Source organism: Marmota flaviventris, chromosome 1, assembly GCF_047511675.1.
Source record: "Marmota flaviventris isolate mMarFla1 chromosome 1, mMarFla1.hap1, whole genome shotgun sequence".
Taxonomy (NCBI): domain Eukaryota; kingdom Metazoa; phylum Chordata; class Mammalia; order Rodentia; family Sciuridae; genus Marmota; species Marmota flaviventris.
The window spans coordinates 178,543,067-178,561,225 of record NC_092498.1 but is presented as its reverse complement, the minus strand read 5'-3'; the positions used below and the strand labels follow the sequence as shown (position 1 = coordinate 178,561,225).

Below are 18,159 nucleotides of genomic sequence, written 5' to 3'. Positions count from 1 at the left end.
AGCCTTCTTTTTCTAATTCTCATAGTTCCTGATAGAACAGGGAAATTCAAGCCTATACAAAAACATTTTCTCTGTATGACCCAGCTGAAGAGTTAGGAGGGTGGTACTACCCACCCCATCCACAGTCCCCTTTGGCTGATCTGCTTCTGGTGGCATTTGTCCTTATTTAAGGACAGGAGGAGAGACTGCTGCACTTTGTAGAATATATAAAAAAACATGGTTAGTGCTTTGTTGCATAATCCTACAGTGGACAGTTCACACAAGTTTTTTTTTTGAAGCTACTGTTAGGTCTGTTTTTTGTGTCAGGCGTTTCAGCGCATACTCATGAGGGCTGATTCTTCAGGCAGCAGTTGAAAACAGTACTTTTCAGTGCTGCATATGTATATTGTTAAAATGGAATACACCTACAAGTCACCTTTTCAACTATTAATTTCCATGTACAGATCATTCTACAGATCAGATTAGTTAAAAAAAAATACACTGCCATGGATTTTTTCTTCCGTTCTTATTAACAACACAAAGGATTTTTATGTGAAAGGACAAGCATCTAAGACTGGAAAATCAATTTTCTAGCCTGTTCCAGCCCTGGCAACATCCTTTCTTTGTATTCTAGCTAACTTAGCTTAGAATATCCCAAATGATGAGGATTATACTCTGTTTCTGAGAAAAACTCCCATAATCTTCTAAATTTCCTTGGGAAAGTTTTTGCATGTGTTATTTTTTCTTAAAAAAAAAAAGACTATTCTTTTGTTACAGTTAAACTGTCCTTTACCACTTAGATAATTACTTGCCCCAGAATACTTCTTCCTAGAAACCAACAAATAAAATGCTCTTGTGTGGTGTCAAGAGAGGAAACAAGAACAGCTATTTATGGGCTTCTGGGGCAACTTTTCAAGTGCTTTGGGAAATTTCAAATTTTTAAGATTATCATTGTCTAGAAAATTATGAGATTCATCTTATAAAATTGAAATCTTGGTTTCCCAAATGTGTGTGAGGAAAAAAATGGACTGTTTCTGTACCATCTGTGTAGGAACTGTGGTTCAATGAAATCTACATTACCCTCTTAATGTGTGTTGCTAAATATTTATTGAAGATATTTTGTGTACTTTTTTTACACAAGTTGTATGTGTAAACATTTGCACTTGGCACAGAACTAGAATCAATTAGGGATAGCCTAGATTTTTTTATTTTTCATTATTTCATGGATGCATTATTGTTATACATATTGATGGCCTAGATTTTTTAAAATCTCCATTTTGCTGTTTCTGATTTGGTGATGGCAGTGGTGAGTTTTCATTTGCTCTTTTATTTTGTTTTATGTTTGAAAGGAGATTGGGTCTCTTTAAAATAGTCCAGATCATTTAGAAAACCTTGGAGATTTTATTTGAATGTCTTTAAATTTCCATATCTCTACTCCTTTCATTTTAGGAAGAAGAATTAGAAGCCCAGATTTCCTTCCTTCAAGGGCAGTTGAATGACCTGGATGCCATGTGCAAATACTGTGCAAAGGTGATGGACACTCATCTTGGTGAGTGAACTGTTGGCCAAGGGAACAATGACAGTTGTAACAATACTAGCTACTTGCATTACTATGTATTAGGTACTATATTAAGTACTTGACATTGAATTTTTTCGTTTAATCCTTATAACAGCCCATAGTAGTACTGCTACTATCTACATTATACAGAAGCACCAAAAGTAAAGAAATGTCACAAGATTAAAGTGAAATGAAGATTTTGAAATGAAATCAAAATCAATATCAAGCAATATGACTGTAGATTTCAACCTTTTTTTTTCACATCTTTAGATTTCAACTCTTAACTACTATACTGACTTTGTCTATCTCAAACCAAAGTCAAATATTGAGGTTTCAAAATCAATCAGCTGTATTGCTATGGTAGTCTGTCTGCTATAATCAATAACATCGTTTTGATGATGCCTCCTTTTTTTGTTTGTTATTTTTGTGGTACTGAGAATTGAACTTGGGGCTTCAGGCATGCCAATTCTAGCATTGAGCTACATTCCCAGACATTATTATTTTTATCTTGAAACAGGGTATCACTAAATTATCCAGGCTGGCCTTGAATTTGCCATCCTCCTGCCTCAGCCTCCTGGGTAGGCTAGGATTATAGGTGTGTACCTCTGAAGACTCAGCTGTTTGTTTGGTTTTTTAAAGACAGGTTTTTTGACCACCTGCCATAAGAACAATAAGACCTTTTCTTCCTTCTGTCCGCTTATACTCCAAGAAATGTCCAAGTTTTAAGTTCAGTTTATGGGTTAGTCATACATATGTCACATTAGAAAGTCTTCAGGCACTGCTCTAGCTCTCTAAATGTTCTGTGTTTTATATTAGAAATGGTCTCTGCTCAATTGTGTTTATACTGCTTTGAAAATTCCTTGCTGCTTGCAAAAACTTTTGTCATGCCCATTATTATGATTTCTCAGTACACTGTGGGCATCCTTTTTTCTTCTTCCAGTGTAATGCATTCTCTAGTGTAATGCATCTATAGTTTGACAACAAATTAGGAAGATAAGACATGTACTCTTACGAGCAGGCCATTGTGCATTTCATTTCATGGCAGTTCCAGGTACTGTAAGAAATCAAGATGCATCCCTCCTCTGAGGAGAAACTAGATAGAATCCAGCAAGACCTTTTATAGTGGTGGGATGCTGAAATTGACCTATTTTTGCTAGGGGTGAACCCTCTGTCGTCAGACTCCATCAAGTAATCTCTAAGCCCATTAAGTCATGAGTTCATTACAAGTGACAAAAATAGTTATCATTTCGGTGTAACCTTTTAAACCATATTTGTGTTAAGCAAGTAATAAACGTACTCTTACGGGTTTGAAAAGGCGCTGCTCTAAGTGGCTGGCTGGGCCCTATTCTACCTTCAGCCTTATTTGAGCTCTATCAACCACTCCTTCAAGGATAGAGGGCCCAAGAGGTGAAAACAGGAATAACCTAGTGGACGATTAACAGAGAAGAATCTCTCATCTCAGCAAGAAGTGATTCCTCTGTCACATGTGACTCCACTCCCTTCTGAATTGTTTATATATTGCTTAATGATCATTCTAAAAATTCATACAGAGCTACATTTATATAAGTCTCATATTCTTTAGTAGGACCACATTTTAAAATGCCTAAAAAAGAGGTAATTTTAAAGAGATAGTTTACATATAAATAATATATTTTATATCATCATTTTGGCTAAATGTAATTTTAATGTTAAAGTGTGTGTGTTTTCTGCTTTTTTGGCTGTTTGAGTGACCTTTGCTTTACTTAATTTTGGTTTTGACTGAAGTAGAAAAGCAAAGAAATGATTGGGAGAAAGATTTACTGAAACTCGAGAAAATCCTGTTGTTTGGTGTACACAGCAGCTTTTAAAGCAGCTTTACTTTAGCTCAGAATTTTCAAGCAGCTTTTGCTCTGATTTTGGTCTTTCAGCACTAAAAGAGCAGGTTCTCATTGCCTGGTGAGGGGAAACACTTTAATTAAGAAAAGGCCATACCAGCTATAAATTTTCAATTAACCTTAAAACTAGGTTTGTTTTTGTGCATACGTTTGAATCCCTTCAAATAGCTAACAATATCTTTTCCCCCATATGAATAGCATGGTTGCATTTTTAAAGTGGCATTGTGGGGTGCTAGAAAGAATTCCTGATCTTGATACCTACATATGCATTTCAGTTTATCTGTAAATGAAGTAGTGATTTATTAAAGGATGCTTCTGTGTTGTGGGCAACTTTGATTCTAAAGAAAACTTTGATGGAAACAAAAAGATTGACTCAGGTAAGCTAATTTCAACAACTGAGATGTCCATCAGTAGGGATTGAATATAACGAAGTAATTCAATCTTTATAAAGATTAAAGTACTGTTTTATCATTAACGTAAGGAGCTGTTCATGATAGATTAAGTCAAAAAAGCAGGTGGCCAAATAGTTATTTTCATATCAAATATATTCTATTAACAGCAGTTGACTAGATGAAAGGAAGCTTACAGGACGTTCCTTGGAACCTAATCTTCTGTGCTTAGGAGAAATGTAAGACGTTCATGAAAATCTTTGGACACCTTAAGTGCATGTAACCAGCACTCAGTATTTGAAGCATGCAGGAGGCAGTAGTAAAAATGGTAGAATGGTGTCTGAGGAGAGACAACCTCATGTGGGATCAGTCAGATATAGGGTTACTCCAGGCTCTGTCAGTTAGCTCAGCCTGCTTACAAGTATGTCCTCATACATGAAATTGAGAAAAGAATATCTGTCTTGCTAGTTTATTGCCCAAATATATTTTTAGACCATAGCACAGGACATGGCCCATAGGGGATATTCCACAGGAATCAACTCTTTCCCCCAACTGACTCTTCACAGGGAAGAACCTGAGAGTCCTTCGGCCATAGAGCTGAGTAGTGATCCATCCAAGGCCTCACAACTAGTTAGTTGAAGAGCTTGGACCAGTACTACAGTTCTCAATACCCAACTGAACATTTCCTTAGGAAATGATTTTTTTTTAAATGCTGGAATTGAGATATGTTGCTCTAATATTAGGTGTGTGAGCAGTAGCTTAATCAGAACTTAATGATGCATCTGCACTTTGTCTTGAGGACTGCTGTGCTAGGCTACCAAGTTGGCTGTGAGAACTGTCTCAGAGATATTTCTCTGGATCCTTTGCTAATATTAATTAATTTTCTCTTAAGTTGTTCATCTCAAGAGAATTCCTTATCCTTTGTTTTTATCAGACATGCAATAAATATCTTAAAATGTCAAGTACTATTCAAGGCTGTTTTTGTAACTGATAGCAGAACAAATATAAAGAAAAGCCTCTCAGAAAAATTACATGATGGCATTTGTTCAAATGGCCTTCTGGCTGTTGGGGCAATACAGTTGACAGGTTAGTGGTATTTCCTCTTGGTTCTGGAACCCAAAACTGAAAGAGTTATTTGTTTTGTCAAAACTCTAATAAAATTATTTCTTATATAATTGAAATAATCCAAAGATTAGAGACAGGAATTAAAAATATGAGTTTTACTAAATCTAAACTTTTCTTGTCAACTTCAGAATACTTTTTTTAATGTGTTCATTTTTCCGTTGCCATAGTTACTCCCCTTCTTGTCATCCTGACAGTTGAGTTGAAAGCCATTGACAGTATTAACCTCTGCACTGAGCTCACGCTATTTTTAGATTTGCTGAACTTCACACATAATTGCACGTGGGTGAGCAGCCTACATTAGTCTGATCCATGAGCAGCTGGGCCCAGCTACCAACTGTTTACAGTGAATATATAAGCAGCTCACCCTGCTGGGCTCCAAAGCCCACACCACCCCCTTCCCTGCTCCTGCTCCTGCTCTACATAGAGGTGTTTCCATTCAGTTGTTTGGTATTTAGACATTGGTTTCCATCAGCTTCTTTTTTCATTGTTGGTCCATACATACAATAGAAGGATTAAATGCAGTGATTTAATTAAAGGAAATTAAATTTCCCGAGCTTTCCTTGGGAGTACTGCAGCTCAGAGGACATTAGAACATCCTAGAAGCCATATCAGTTGCTCTTTATTTCACAGATGAGGAAACTAAGGCCAGGGAAAGATGACTGACCCATCTAGCTAGCAGGAAGAGTCCAACCCAAGCCCACTGATGCTTCTGCTGAGGCCACACTTGAATCAGTAATTGGATTTCAGATCCTCTCCTATTTTATTACACACATCTTTACTGATTTTGTACATGTCATAATATTGATGCAAGAATTACTAAAAGAGAGGAGGCCAGTTTTGAAAATTGGTTTATTTGCCTCTGTCAGAACTTTAAGTCTTATAGTTTTCAATGGATGTTTTTGGAAATGTTCAGTAAGGCAATTAACTAAATGACATTTGAAAAAGTGAGAAGGAAAACATGATCACCAGACAGCTCTTTGTCAATTACACTCTGATAAAAGCTTTTCATAATCATTTTAAGAATTCTAAACACTGCATTTAATTGTGGGTAGCAGAGTACTCTAGAAGAGAAAGACACACTCCTCCTGAGGATCTCATTAAACATGCTATCCTGATTCATTAGTTCTGATGTAGGGCCTGAACTTCTACATTTCTAATAGGCTCCCAGGTCACCTGATATTACTGCTCATGGTAGATGTTGAGAAGTAAGAAACCAGAGAACTTAAAATTATTTGGGCACAGTTCAGTTAACATATTCATAACTTTGTTAATATATTCATGACCCCACACTTTAGGCTTATATGCAACTAAACTCTGTAAGCAGAGGGCCCACTGCCTCCTCTGGCATTCCAATGCATGTAGCCTACCATTCTTGGAAAGTCATAAGTTCATTTTCAACCTCTCTGAACTTGTTCTATCCTAATTGAAGTTTTCCCCCCATAAGACATGAAAACAGTTGGTCAACAATTTCCTTGTACCAACCTAAAACCTACTTAGAAAAACTTGCCAAACTGTACTCCTGCAGATAGATCCCTCCCTAGGTCAGGATGCCTCCACTCAATATACTGTTTTCGAAAAATGACAGAGGCATTTTTCCACATGCTTTCCCGTAGAAAGGACCCAAACTAAATATCATATACTTTCATTTAAAAAAAAATAAAGTATCCAACTCATTCATTAAACTTACCTGTATTCAGAGTGTATCAGTCTTTTTGTCCCCCACTCCACCTTCCAGAAGTGGTTATTACAAGCTGTCTTGCATGGTGACCACAGGGCCTCATTGTGGCTCCTTGGCATGGTAGCATTCCTACTCAGGAAGCATCCCCAACAGGGGCTGTCCTCACTGAGACTCCAGCCATTTTAGTGATGTCTTTATCCTTCCAGTTAGTTAGGAAGAGACTTCTCTGGTGGGTAGTGATCTTACTGGGTTTAATAACTAAATAGATTTTAAGAAAATATATGAAGTCTCTTTCCTCGGTTGACTTTAAGGGGGCAGCCATATCTTATATATTTGCCTAGTTTCACCACAGGATTTTCTCAAGTAATGTTCCTCTCTCAGTGCTGAGATTAGGGTCTTCAGCCATTCTAGCAGCAGGACACAAAATAGGATCCTTGATTGTATTTTCTGCACAATCTGCTTTTTACTTTTTTTTTAGAAATTTCTGAATGTGAAGTGTCTGACTCTTTCTGAATGTGAAGTATTTGACTCCTATTAGACCATCAGTGAATGTTATTTCTCCTCTCTTGCCCCTACCACTTGTCAGCTCAGGGTCTGTTTAACCATATTAATATCCCTTAATTTTGATCTGGGAAACATCTCACCTACATTGTTGATCAGAAAATGAGAATGGGCCTTCATGCTAGCAGAAAAGCCCATAGCTCACATTGCTCATGCCACCAATGTTCTATTTGATGACAAATAGATTGGGGGAAAAGTGATGAGGGAGTTTAAGCGAAACTTGAGTTCAGTATGTATGGAAGAAGGACTTCAGAGAGAACAGGAGAGAATATATACCTTTTCAGAAATACCTGTGGTGACATACAGCTTCACATGGAGCAAACCACAGTCTGCCCCAGAGCATCAGTGATCTTAGCAAACTGGCAAAGAGAGCTGGGGCTCTTCAGAACCAGGAGACATGAGCCTAGAATTTGCCTTGTAGAACGGTGCAATTTCTAGAAACTTCCATCATCAAATTCTGAGAGAGAGAGATGGATGAAGTAGGGAGAGCCCCACAACTGGGTGCTTTCAGAGGGAAGACTAATAATAAGGAACCAGTGCCTGGACATGGTGAATTTTGAGGTGGACTTTGAAAAAAAGGCAGGATGCAGTGTTATACAGAGGATGGGAGGACCTTCTAGAAAAGGGAAGGGCATTCACAGGGATGCACAGTATACATACCAAGTGTTGGAACTCTGTGATGAAATGGATGCCTACATCTTCTCCAAGTCCCAGTTTCTCCCAAAGTCTGGACAACTGTGGAATATACTCAATGCACAAAAATCCCTTTGCCAATGTGCAGTCAAAGCCAGCAGTGACCAGTGACCTTGACTATGTGCTACCTTTCCTCCATTGTTCCCCCACCTATTTGGTAACAATCTGTATGGTTCCTCTTTAAAATCTGGGCAGTGTTATATATAGACTGTCAAAGGTCAGAGTAATTAAATTTGTATCTGAAGATGTCCTCACAAAGCAGAATCTAGTTATCTGGGTATTTAAGATAACAGGGAGGGAAAAAACATTCCAAGCAATAATAATAATTGTGAGGCAGCATGCTACAAGTAGGGCAATTTGATTATCTCGTCTAAGCCCCACAATAACTCTGTAAAAGTTATTACTTCAATCTTATTGAAAGGATTAGTGATACGCAGGTCACAGTTCAGGGTCTTCAAAGTTCAAGATGTTTGGTGCCATTGTCGGTGTTCGAAAAATGGGTCTCTAGTAAAAATGATCGTGTGGTCTGTTTTGCATGTAGGCGACTTCCTGTTGCTGGCTGGCCTCACTTAAGTCAGTTCACTTTGAAAAAATGGCACTACATCTAGGTCAGTTGAGTCAGTGCCCAAATCCTAGCTTCTGCCTCTTCATATCTTTGATCCCAACATCAGTTCCATTGTGATAGGGCTCAGAGTTTGAAAGATCTGAAATCTAACCCTACCTCCATCATTTTTCTGTTGTGAGACTTCAAGATACAGAATTGGCACTTCTAGGTCTGTCTCCCTTTTCTGAAACGAGATGGTTCTCATCTGGAGGGTTGTTGAGATAGTCAGTGAGGCACGTAGCCATGTAGAAATGAAAGCAGCCGGACTATAAGCTTCTGCAGCAGATAGGTGCTGGGCCAGCATTCAACCTGGGCTGTCTCATTTATTCTTCACAGCCCTCATGTGAGGAGGGCACTTGTAACTAGGCAGGCATGAGGAAGCTCAGTATCTTCCCAGTTTCACCCCCATCATAGGTGGATTTAAGTTCTGTTTTTGTCCACTTTCCACTACCCCTGAATAAATATACACCAGCCACTTAAAACATTTAGATGAAAACAAGTTTATTCTAGCATTGAAAACAGTAAAGTTTTTAAGAAATTGAAGAAGTAGTTTGTGTGCAATTTCTAAAACCCTTAGAGTTAGAAATCTATTTTTATGGTATTGACATTTCATTAAAAATAGATTGTTATGTGATAAGATTTCTGTAATTTCTACAGAAGTAGCTAGTTATGTGGCATTTTTCCCTTAGTTTCAGTGCCCCAACAATTATAAGATATAATACTTTAATATCTACTGATAATGAAGAATGTAATTTTTCTTCTCCACATTATAACATATTCTGCCTTTTGCCATGAGGAAAATTACGCATTACATTGGAAATTTTAACATTTTCACATTTCTCCTTTAATATTTTAAGGCATGAAAAGACATTGTTACAGCTTAGATCTGGAAAGTCTCCCAAGAACTCATATGTTGAAGTCTTCATCCCAATGCAGAAATGTCCAGAAGTGGGGCTTTGAGGAAATAAATTGATCATGAGGGCTTTAACCTCATTAGTGGATTAATCCATTAAGTGGATTAATAATTTGAATGAACTATTGGAGGTCATGGAAACTTTAGGCAGATGGGGCACAATTGGAGGAGGCCAGTCCCAGGGGAACATGTCCTTAGGAACTATATCTTGTCCTTGGCCCTGTCTCTCTCACCCTCTCCCCTCTCTGCTTCCTGGCTGCCATGAGCGAGCAGCTTTCCTCAGACATACCCTTCTGCCAGAATGTTCTGCCTCACCTCAGTCCCAAAGGGAGACTACCAACTATAGACTGAAACCATGAGCCAAAATAAACTTTTCCTCCTCTAAGTTGTTCTTGTCAGGTATTTTGGTCATGGTGATGAAGAGCTGACACACACATCATGGTGCTCTTCTGTTTTTACATGCAGGTTCAACTTACTTGAAACTGAATACTTGTTTACTAGGAGGTTTTATGTTAGTAGAATGTTCATAAATACTACCTTAATATATAGTAGAAATGGCTAAGGAAAAGATTTACATGGTTAGTACTCTTAGCAAAATAAAAATTCTTGTATTCAAAATATTAGCAGCCTCTATAAAGGGGCTCTACTGTTTTAATTTGGATTTCTATAACCTGGATTTCTTAAAGTAAGCCTAGACAGCTTATTTGATTCAAACAAGAGTTCATGCTTGAAACTAAATGAAGGTTTCATGTATATTTGGGTTTTCAGGGGGAAAGACAGGTCATGCTATCACTAAGATCCTAAAGGGAGATCCTTAACCTCATCAAAAAAAAAAAAAGTCTAAAGAACTTGGGAGTGATGGTTCACTACTGATAAAACTAAGGCCCTGTACCTTTCTCCCTCCCTGGTGCACCCATTCTGCATTGGATCCTGGCCAGCTACGCTGCACATTAGGACACAGTCAGAATGGTTCTTCCCTAGAATCTTCTGAGAGACCACGGCCCTCTTGCACTTCTACCCTCTAGAACTAAGAGAATACATTTCTGTTGTTTTAAGACTCCCAGTGTGAGGTACTTTGTTCCAGAGCCTTAGGAAACTAATGCAGCTGCTAATAATATAAGCCTGAAAAAGTAAATAAATCAGGTTGCTTTGTTTTTGTTTGTTTGCCCCTCAAGTAATTAAGAAGCCCAGAGATTGGCAGTCCATGCAGGTATGGCAGCTCCATGAGTTACCCTAGGATCCTCCTCAAACTGTGATCTTCAACCAAATGCTTGGAAGGCAACATTTGGAGCTCCTACAAGCATTTCTGGCAGGCAAAGTGGGGGGGAAGTGAAAGTCCAAAAGGCCTGAGCTGAGTCATTCGCCAGGAGGAGCTTTCCCAGAAACTCCACCCAGGAACTTCTCTACATTTCATAGGCTAGAGTTGTGTCACATGACCAACCTCAGCTGAAGGACAGGTGCCCAGTGCTGCCCTTTAAAATCAGTTGTACTGGTGCAAATGGAGTGGAGGGTGGAGTTGGGCCAGCCTTCTGACAACTCTACCACCTCCTCAGGCCTCCAGGCTCCCTGGCTGCTTGTGCTCTTTCCAAGAGAGCTTTACAACAAGGAGCACTCAGACCTGCTATGAAAGACAAAAAGATTTCTATCATTTTATCTTCCCAACCTACCCCTGTAAGTGTCACTATTGCCAATCTTGAGTATATGATTTGTGGGAGGTTCACAGCAAAACAGAGCATTCAAGAGAGGCTGGCTAGGACCTCCTGATTCATAGTCCCAGGCAATATGACCAGTATGGTCAGGCAATGTAACCAATAAGATTTTAGAAGGTCTCACATAGATACTTCTATAACGAGATTGTAAATCTGTGTAAACTCAGGTGTACAAAATCTTGCCATAAAGTTCCATTCTCACCAGTGGCAGTCCAAGGGCTTAAACTTGCCAGTTGAAGACAATTCAGTCTTTTACAAGTTAGGCGTTTCATCTAAGCCAGTGCCCACTGTTCATTTTTTCTTCTCCCTGCCACGATAGTGCCAGGGTTCTGGGATGGACTCACATGTTTCTTTGGTGTTTAAGGAATGGCCTCTGAATGCCTAGAAGGTCTTTGCTGGCCTCTAAGGAGAGCTCTGTCCCTGCATATTTGGGGGCTCTATTAAAGCAAAAGCCTTTTCAATCTTCTAAAATGCCTGCAGAACTGTTCTGTTCAATTTTTTGCAGTTGGTTGCTGTTAATATCTTGTGGATTGTTTTGTTTTTTATTGAGAGAACAATTTGTTACAGGCTTTTAAGAAAACCAAAAACATTTGCTCTCTAATTATGTCTATTATTTCATTCAACTTGCTTTCTTGTTGTAGAGCAAGACTTTCTATTAGCCAAGAACTACAGTCAAGTTTTCCCAATAAATAAAAGCTGCTTTTCTCTGGAGTATGTAAGAGGACTTGTCAGCATGTTATAGATTCATTCTTACTGAAGATTCTAGTAAATTGTCAGGCTGGAAGCATGTTGATGGAATCAGTTTGCTTTGCCCCTTACTGGGAATATTTTTTGAAAATATTTAGAATGCCAGTGTTTTTTTTTTTTTAATGTTTCTATTAGTGCATTACAATTATACATAATAGTGGAATTCATTGTGACGTATTCATATATGCACAAGATTTGTTCCAGTTCATTCTCTGGTACTTTCCTTTTCCCTTTACTTCTCCTTTCCCCTGCTCCCCCCTTCTTCTGTTCTTCCAATCTTTCTTCTATTTATTTATATGTATTTTTTCCTTGGCTCATTATAAAAGTGGTACATTGTGGTACATTCATGCATGCACATAGCATAATTTGGTCTACTTCCTTTGCCCTAGTTCCTCCCCTTTCCCTCTTTTCTCCCCTTCCTCGATCCCCTATCTCTACAGCTCTCTCTCTCTCCTGTTTTCATGAGGTTATCCCCACCAGTGTTTTTTAATTTTTTTTCTCTCTGGCTCCTAAATATGAGGAAAAACATTCAACCCTTGAATCTGGCTTACTTCACTTAGAAGACTATTCTAATAATCTTCTAAGAATTTATAATAATTTTCAAATAATAGTGTCTTGAAATGTATGTTCCAAGAGTGTTCATTCTCTCATCCATTCAGTGAATTCTTATTGTGTACCTGTAATGGCTCAGGCATCATTTTGTGCTTGCCCTGAGCAAGCATGTCTTGGAAGTTCTGTCCTCTTGGGGGAGAAGGCAGCACCTACAGGCAATGATGCCAGAGAGGACTAAATAGGTGGTGTGGCAGAACTAGACTGGGACTTGGGTCAACTTTGGTTTGCTCTGAGGATACAGTGCCAAAGCAGAAAGTTGAACAATAAGAGGGGGCTAGTCTGCACAGACTTGGAGGCAGAGTCTTCAGTACAAGTGTGCTGGCTCTGCCTCTGGACACTGAGCAAGCAAGGGTGATATATTAGCTATGGTGGCTATAGGGACAGGCATGGAACCTAGGAGTTTCAGGTAGAGACTGGGACAGCGTTGTTGAATAAGAGTATATCATGTAAGACTTTGTAACTGGGGCTGTTTTTTAAGGCCACAGGAAATACAAAAGCAGTATGAATGTAAATCTTAGTGTAGCGATTTTCAAATTGGTGTCCTTATTGGTCTCTTTATTACACAGTTTTAATTGTGCCTTCCAGCCCCCACCACATTCTCCTGTGAATTCCCAGAAAGAGGGGGCTTTCACTCAACCCACTGAGCTCCCCTAAGAATCCCACCTCATTAAGCCACAGTCTGTCAAAGGGCTGTGTGCATCCTTCAGGGGTGTGGAGCACCAGGGCCACTGCATGTGTGGGTAACTGGGTGTGATGCTGATTCTGAGGATCAGAAGCTGGCTGGATGTGTCCCTCAGGTCAGGTCTGGGAAAAAGTCTCTTCATGTGGCTCTGAACCTCCTAGAGGATGAAGAAACAGCTCCTGTGAAGATGCTGGCTGAAGGCGTGCTGACTTTGTAAGCATCGCCACCTAAGCACAGCCCCTAGTGCCGTGAGTTTGTCCTCTTATTTTTGAAATGAAATGGCAATGAGGTTAATAAATCCTTAGAGACATTGTATTAATTTTAGTTACCTGGGGATAACTCCTCTTTAGTGAGAAAGGTAATACCAAGGAACTCCAGCAGCCTAGGAAACTAAAGCTAAAATGTTTCCTCTTAGAGACTGGATGAATGCTTCAGGCCGCTGGCCATGTAGTACATCAAGAAATGCCCTGGACTTTTAGGAAGTAAAGATAACAGCTGCCATTATCAGAGCACATTGATGGAACACTGGAGAGAAGGCTCCATACCAGGCTGTGCATGCAGGCCTAGTGCTGTCCTCTCTGCTCCCCACCTACAGTATGCAGAGCATCCCTGGTGGGAACAATTGCTCTGAAAGTTGGCAGAAAAACTCCCAGGCTTGTCTAAAGTTACAAGGTAGCAATATGTAAATTATACTCAAAGCATTAGTCATAAAATATCATTCTTCTATTTTCAGTAAATATTCAAGATGTGATATTACAAGAAAATTTGGAAAAAGAAGATCAAATTCTGGTTTCCCTGGCAGGATTAAAACAGGTATTTGCAGTACTCTGATACTATTTGTGTCACACAGGCCACCCATTTGGTGCCTGCTCTGGGGAGGGCACCTTAGAACATGGAATGCCATGATATTAGAGCCAGTATCTCCGTAACCCTAATATCCCCCCCCCCTTACTCCTTCTAGTGATTATGTCTGACAAGCTGGCAGCTCAGAGGTGGTTCACTGGAGCTAGGTGTGCAGGCAAATGGTGCTTCCTGCTTAGGACATGACATACATATCTGACCCTGTGAGAATCTGACCATTAACACCACAAAATTTTCCCTGGTCATTGCTAAGTTTAAAGGGTTGATAAAGTTGAATTTTTCCCCTATTTCTTTTAGTAAAATGTTAACATTCATACTATAGTAGTCACCCCTTAACCTCCAGGGCAATACTGTGATCCCAGGGGATGTCTGAAACTATAGATGTGCTGCATGTAAGGTTCAGCACTATGTTTTCCTAAATTCAGAATACCTAGAATGAGATTTAATTTATAAAATAGGATAATTTATACTATAATCCCAGTAATTTGAAAGTGTTCTCTCAAAATATTTTATTTGCCCTTCTTGTGAGAAGAGACAGCACCTATGTGAATGAGTAGGCATGCTGGATACTCCTACGTAAGGGTGACTTGAACACAGGTGCTCTAATACTGTGACAGCTGATGTGATAGGACCGTGCATGATTTTGCTGTACAGATGATTTACATTCTAGGTTGTCTGAAGGGGCAGCAAGAGACTTCACCACACTGCTCAGAACAGTCAACAATGTTTATTTTTTCTAGAATTTTCCCTTTAATATTTTCGGACTCCTGTTGACCACAGGTAACTGAAGTCACAGATGAGGGGGAACTGCTGTATAAAAAGGTCAATGACAAGTCTAAACATAGGAGATGTAACCAGCACTCTAAATACAAACTCATTCATCTTTTTTATTTTATTCTTTGAAAATAGATCAAAGACATTCTAAAAGGTTCCCTGCGTTTCAACCAGAGCCAACTGGAAGCTGAAGAAAATGAGCAGATTACCATCGCAGATGACCACTACTGCTCCAGTGGCCAGGGCCAGAACGAACAAGTTCCTGGATCCACCAAGCAGGTACAATGCTGTTATGTGAATGGGCTGACATTGAGTAGAAATTCTTCAATGTTATGAATAAGAAAAATCCTACCAAAGTGTTTCAGATTACCACATGTGAAGTTTAAATAAAACACCACACGTAGCCCCAGCCAGGGATGCTGTGTACAGGTTGTACACTCCAGAGGTGGTGCCATTAACAAGGGTAATGATGAACTAGAGTTCTGCAGTGCTCAACCTGAAAAAACCCACATGTGGCAGCAAGAGCTGCTCTTATTCTGTGAGAAGAGAAGACAGCTATCTTAATTGCCTCCATTCTGTTAGCACAGGAAGTACTATCCCTGCTTTCCTAATGCTTTCACTTGGCTAGAACTTGTTCTGCCAAAATTACTTCATCTGTCTTCATTGGGAAGAACTTCATTAAGACAGGAGTCAGCAAACTTTTTTTGGAAAGGGCCAGACAGTAAAACATTAGGATTGGCCTACCACATATTCTAACAACCCTTTAAAAATGCATTCTGTGGATGAGGCCTGGAAGCCAGACGTGACCATAGTTTGCTGCTCTTGGGTCTCAGTATTATGTAGATTTGTTCTAACATAGAATCCAGTTAGAGAGGATCTTAGCACTTCCTTGCATGCTTTATCCCACCTCTTCCTCTTGCAATGAGAAGGCCCCCAGCTCACCAGGTATTGTTTTCAGATTCCCTGCCCGCATCAGTAAGTTTTAGCTCACTATACTTTATTTCCCTCCTATATCTGAAATAACAGTTTAGATATCTCATCCTGAATGTAAGCAAAAGATTTATCTGAAACTGGCATCCAGAAGCTTAGGAGATATGCCTTAAGAAAGAACTCTGCATAACCTTGTAAAAGCTATTTGTCATGGAGCAATTCTAGCTACTTAGTGCAGGTTTCAATTTGATTAGTTCCTTCTCTGCACAGCTGTTTTACTTTTCAAATAGAGCACAGACCCACCATTCTTAATAAGAAATTTGGGGATTTTTGAGACAAGGTCTCAATGAACTGGCTATGATTATGGGAATGTACCACCATGCCAAACTTAACATATTATTTTTAGGTGAATGTGTAAAAATACTACAGACCCTCAACCCCCCCCCCCAAAAAAAAAAAAAAAAAAACCTTTACAAACACTAATGGATTTACTAAATTTAAAATGTCTTTATTATATTAAGCCAGGAACGGTCATTCCTGGTTCTGGTATTTATAAGGACCTGTAATGGACACAATGAGTTCCCCCGTTGGTAAATGCAGAGCCCAAAAGCATAAACAGGAGATAAGGAGAGTATCAGGGGTGACACCCACAACAGAGGCTCTCCTAACAAAGGAAGCAAGGGAGTTTTATTGTGAAGATTATGCCTATTCATACCAGAGAGACTTGTAGAGGCGGGCATATTCCTGTGCATGTGCAATTAGAGATCATACTTCTTCATAGAGTCCATGTTTAAATGGCAGGCAGGAACCCCTCCAGGGATGAGAATTTAGCATTATAAGGAACAAAGTTTACTTTGGCTGGTTTAAGCCAATTCCTTGTGGACTCAGTGGAAAGCCTTATTGAGAGAGACACTCTGAAGGGTATTAGCAGTTGTCATTTTTGGACTCTCCTGCAAACACAGGTGCTGGACTTTAAAATTTCTGTGTAACAGCTAACAAAACTTCCCCACCCATACCTTTTACTCCTTGTTGATGAAGAGTTGGGAGAGGGAAATCATTTTGTGGAACACCTTCCTCCTGAGTTAGATGAGTGAACGTCACTTGATGTCAAAGGAAGGAACAAAATCAGTAAAACCATAGCTGAAGTATCCTGTGCAATTGTTTTACTGCAGCATTTTGAAGCACATCTGACATAAATAAGATCAGTAAAATGGACATTCCTAATTTGATTAGCCCAGAAAATACAGACTTAACACCCTCCAGGATCCAGGAAAGCAATTCTGAGAACCAGTCATTTATTCCTTGTGCTTCTGGGAATATTTGTTGAAGCCAGGATGCCTGTTTCACAGTGTTCTCAAGGTACGTTTCAACATCAGGAGTGTTACTATAAGAACAACAAGAAAGTACCCATGCTCGTACAAACTCCTTTCTCAGATACAGTTCAAAGCTAAGGTAGTGCCTGGTAACCAGATTACTAAGGATTCTATTCCTTTTTGCTATGTGGAGATGGCCCAGACATGATTAACACCCTGGAAAGAATACCTAATAAGTTTATGGGCTCCTACCTCCACCAGGGCAAGAAGATTCTACTGAATGTATACCAGAATCCATCTTCCTGGTTGTGTTAGTTTTCAGTACCTGAGGAGAAGAAAGATTTGTTTTGGTTCGTGATTTCAATCCAAGGTGGAGAAAAACTGCTCCCTTCAGCCATGTATATGCTCACTGGGGCTCCTTCAGATCCCCCCCCCCCCAAACAAGCAGGTATCCTGTCAGCATATGGGATTCCCAATCAATTGTTTAAACTGAGCTCTGAGTCCCAGGGCAAGGTCTCCAGAATTGGCTTAAACCAGGGTTATGTAACTGGTGGCCCTTGGTCAGTGTTCTGTTTGTTGGGAGCCAAGGTAAGAGTCTGGAGTTATTGAACAAACCTCTAGAGATTTATGTTAGGAGGTTGTGGACTCTGAGTGTTCCAGATATTGAGTCTCAGGTAGTCCATACAAAGGGAAAGGTTTCTGTTACTTCCTTGGCAGGCTCAATCCAGGTATTCCCAGAAAGCCAGAGCCTCATATTGTTGGCTTTCCCTTACAGATAATCTAACTGAGCTGTTATTGGGAAATATGTTAAATAATTCAGTGACTACAGCAGTATTGATGGGCTCAGGACAATTTATAGCCTCGGGGTATATTGCAGAACTCAAAACCAAGGGAGGATATGTGGAGTTTCGGGTGGTTACCCTTACTTGGTGCATTACTTTAATGGGTCTTTCATCATAGTACACAGTAAAGTTAAGAACCATGGAAAAGTTGATCACAGGTAAAACAGAGGAGTCAGGGTGGTCAAAAGGGTTTTGGGTAACATATCCAAGAGTCCATTAAATTCCTGCCTTATCCAGGATTGGGGAGATTGTTTTTCTGCCCTTGTGTTCACATGGAAAGAACTATACCCTGAAATCATAACAGTTAGTTTGCTG

General features: G+C 39.5%; 1 protein-coding gene across 14 annotated transcripts in view; it reads left to right on the top strand.

Moving 5' to 3' along the window:
- Window positions 1-18,159, top strand: part of Tbc1d5 (TBC1 domain family member 5) — a 517,207-nt gene that overhangs the window by 488,124 nt on the left and 10,924 nt on the right. For 13 of the 14 annotated variants that reach the window (XR_011709183.1, XM_071619394.1, XM_071619380.1 and 10 more), the window contains 3 exons: window positions 1,429-1,528; window positions 13,858-13,937; window positions 14,895-15,038. Coding sequence is in view for 13 of the 14 variants with exons in the window: in XM_071619394.1 (XP_071475495.1) it covers window positions 1,429-1,528; window positions 13,858-13,937; window positions 14,895-15,038 (324 nt within the window). In the remaining variant the exon portion in view is untranslated. Of the gene's footprint in view, window positions 1-1,428; window positions 1,529-13,857; window positions 13,938-14,894; window positions 15,039-16,861; window positions 16,938-18,159 lie in introns of those variants that run through there. The other variant, XM_071619402.1, reaches the window with a different exon arrangement.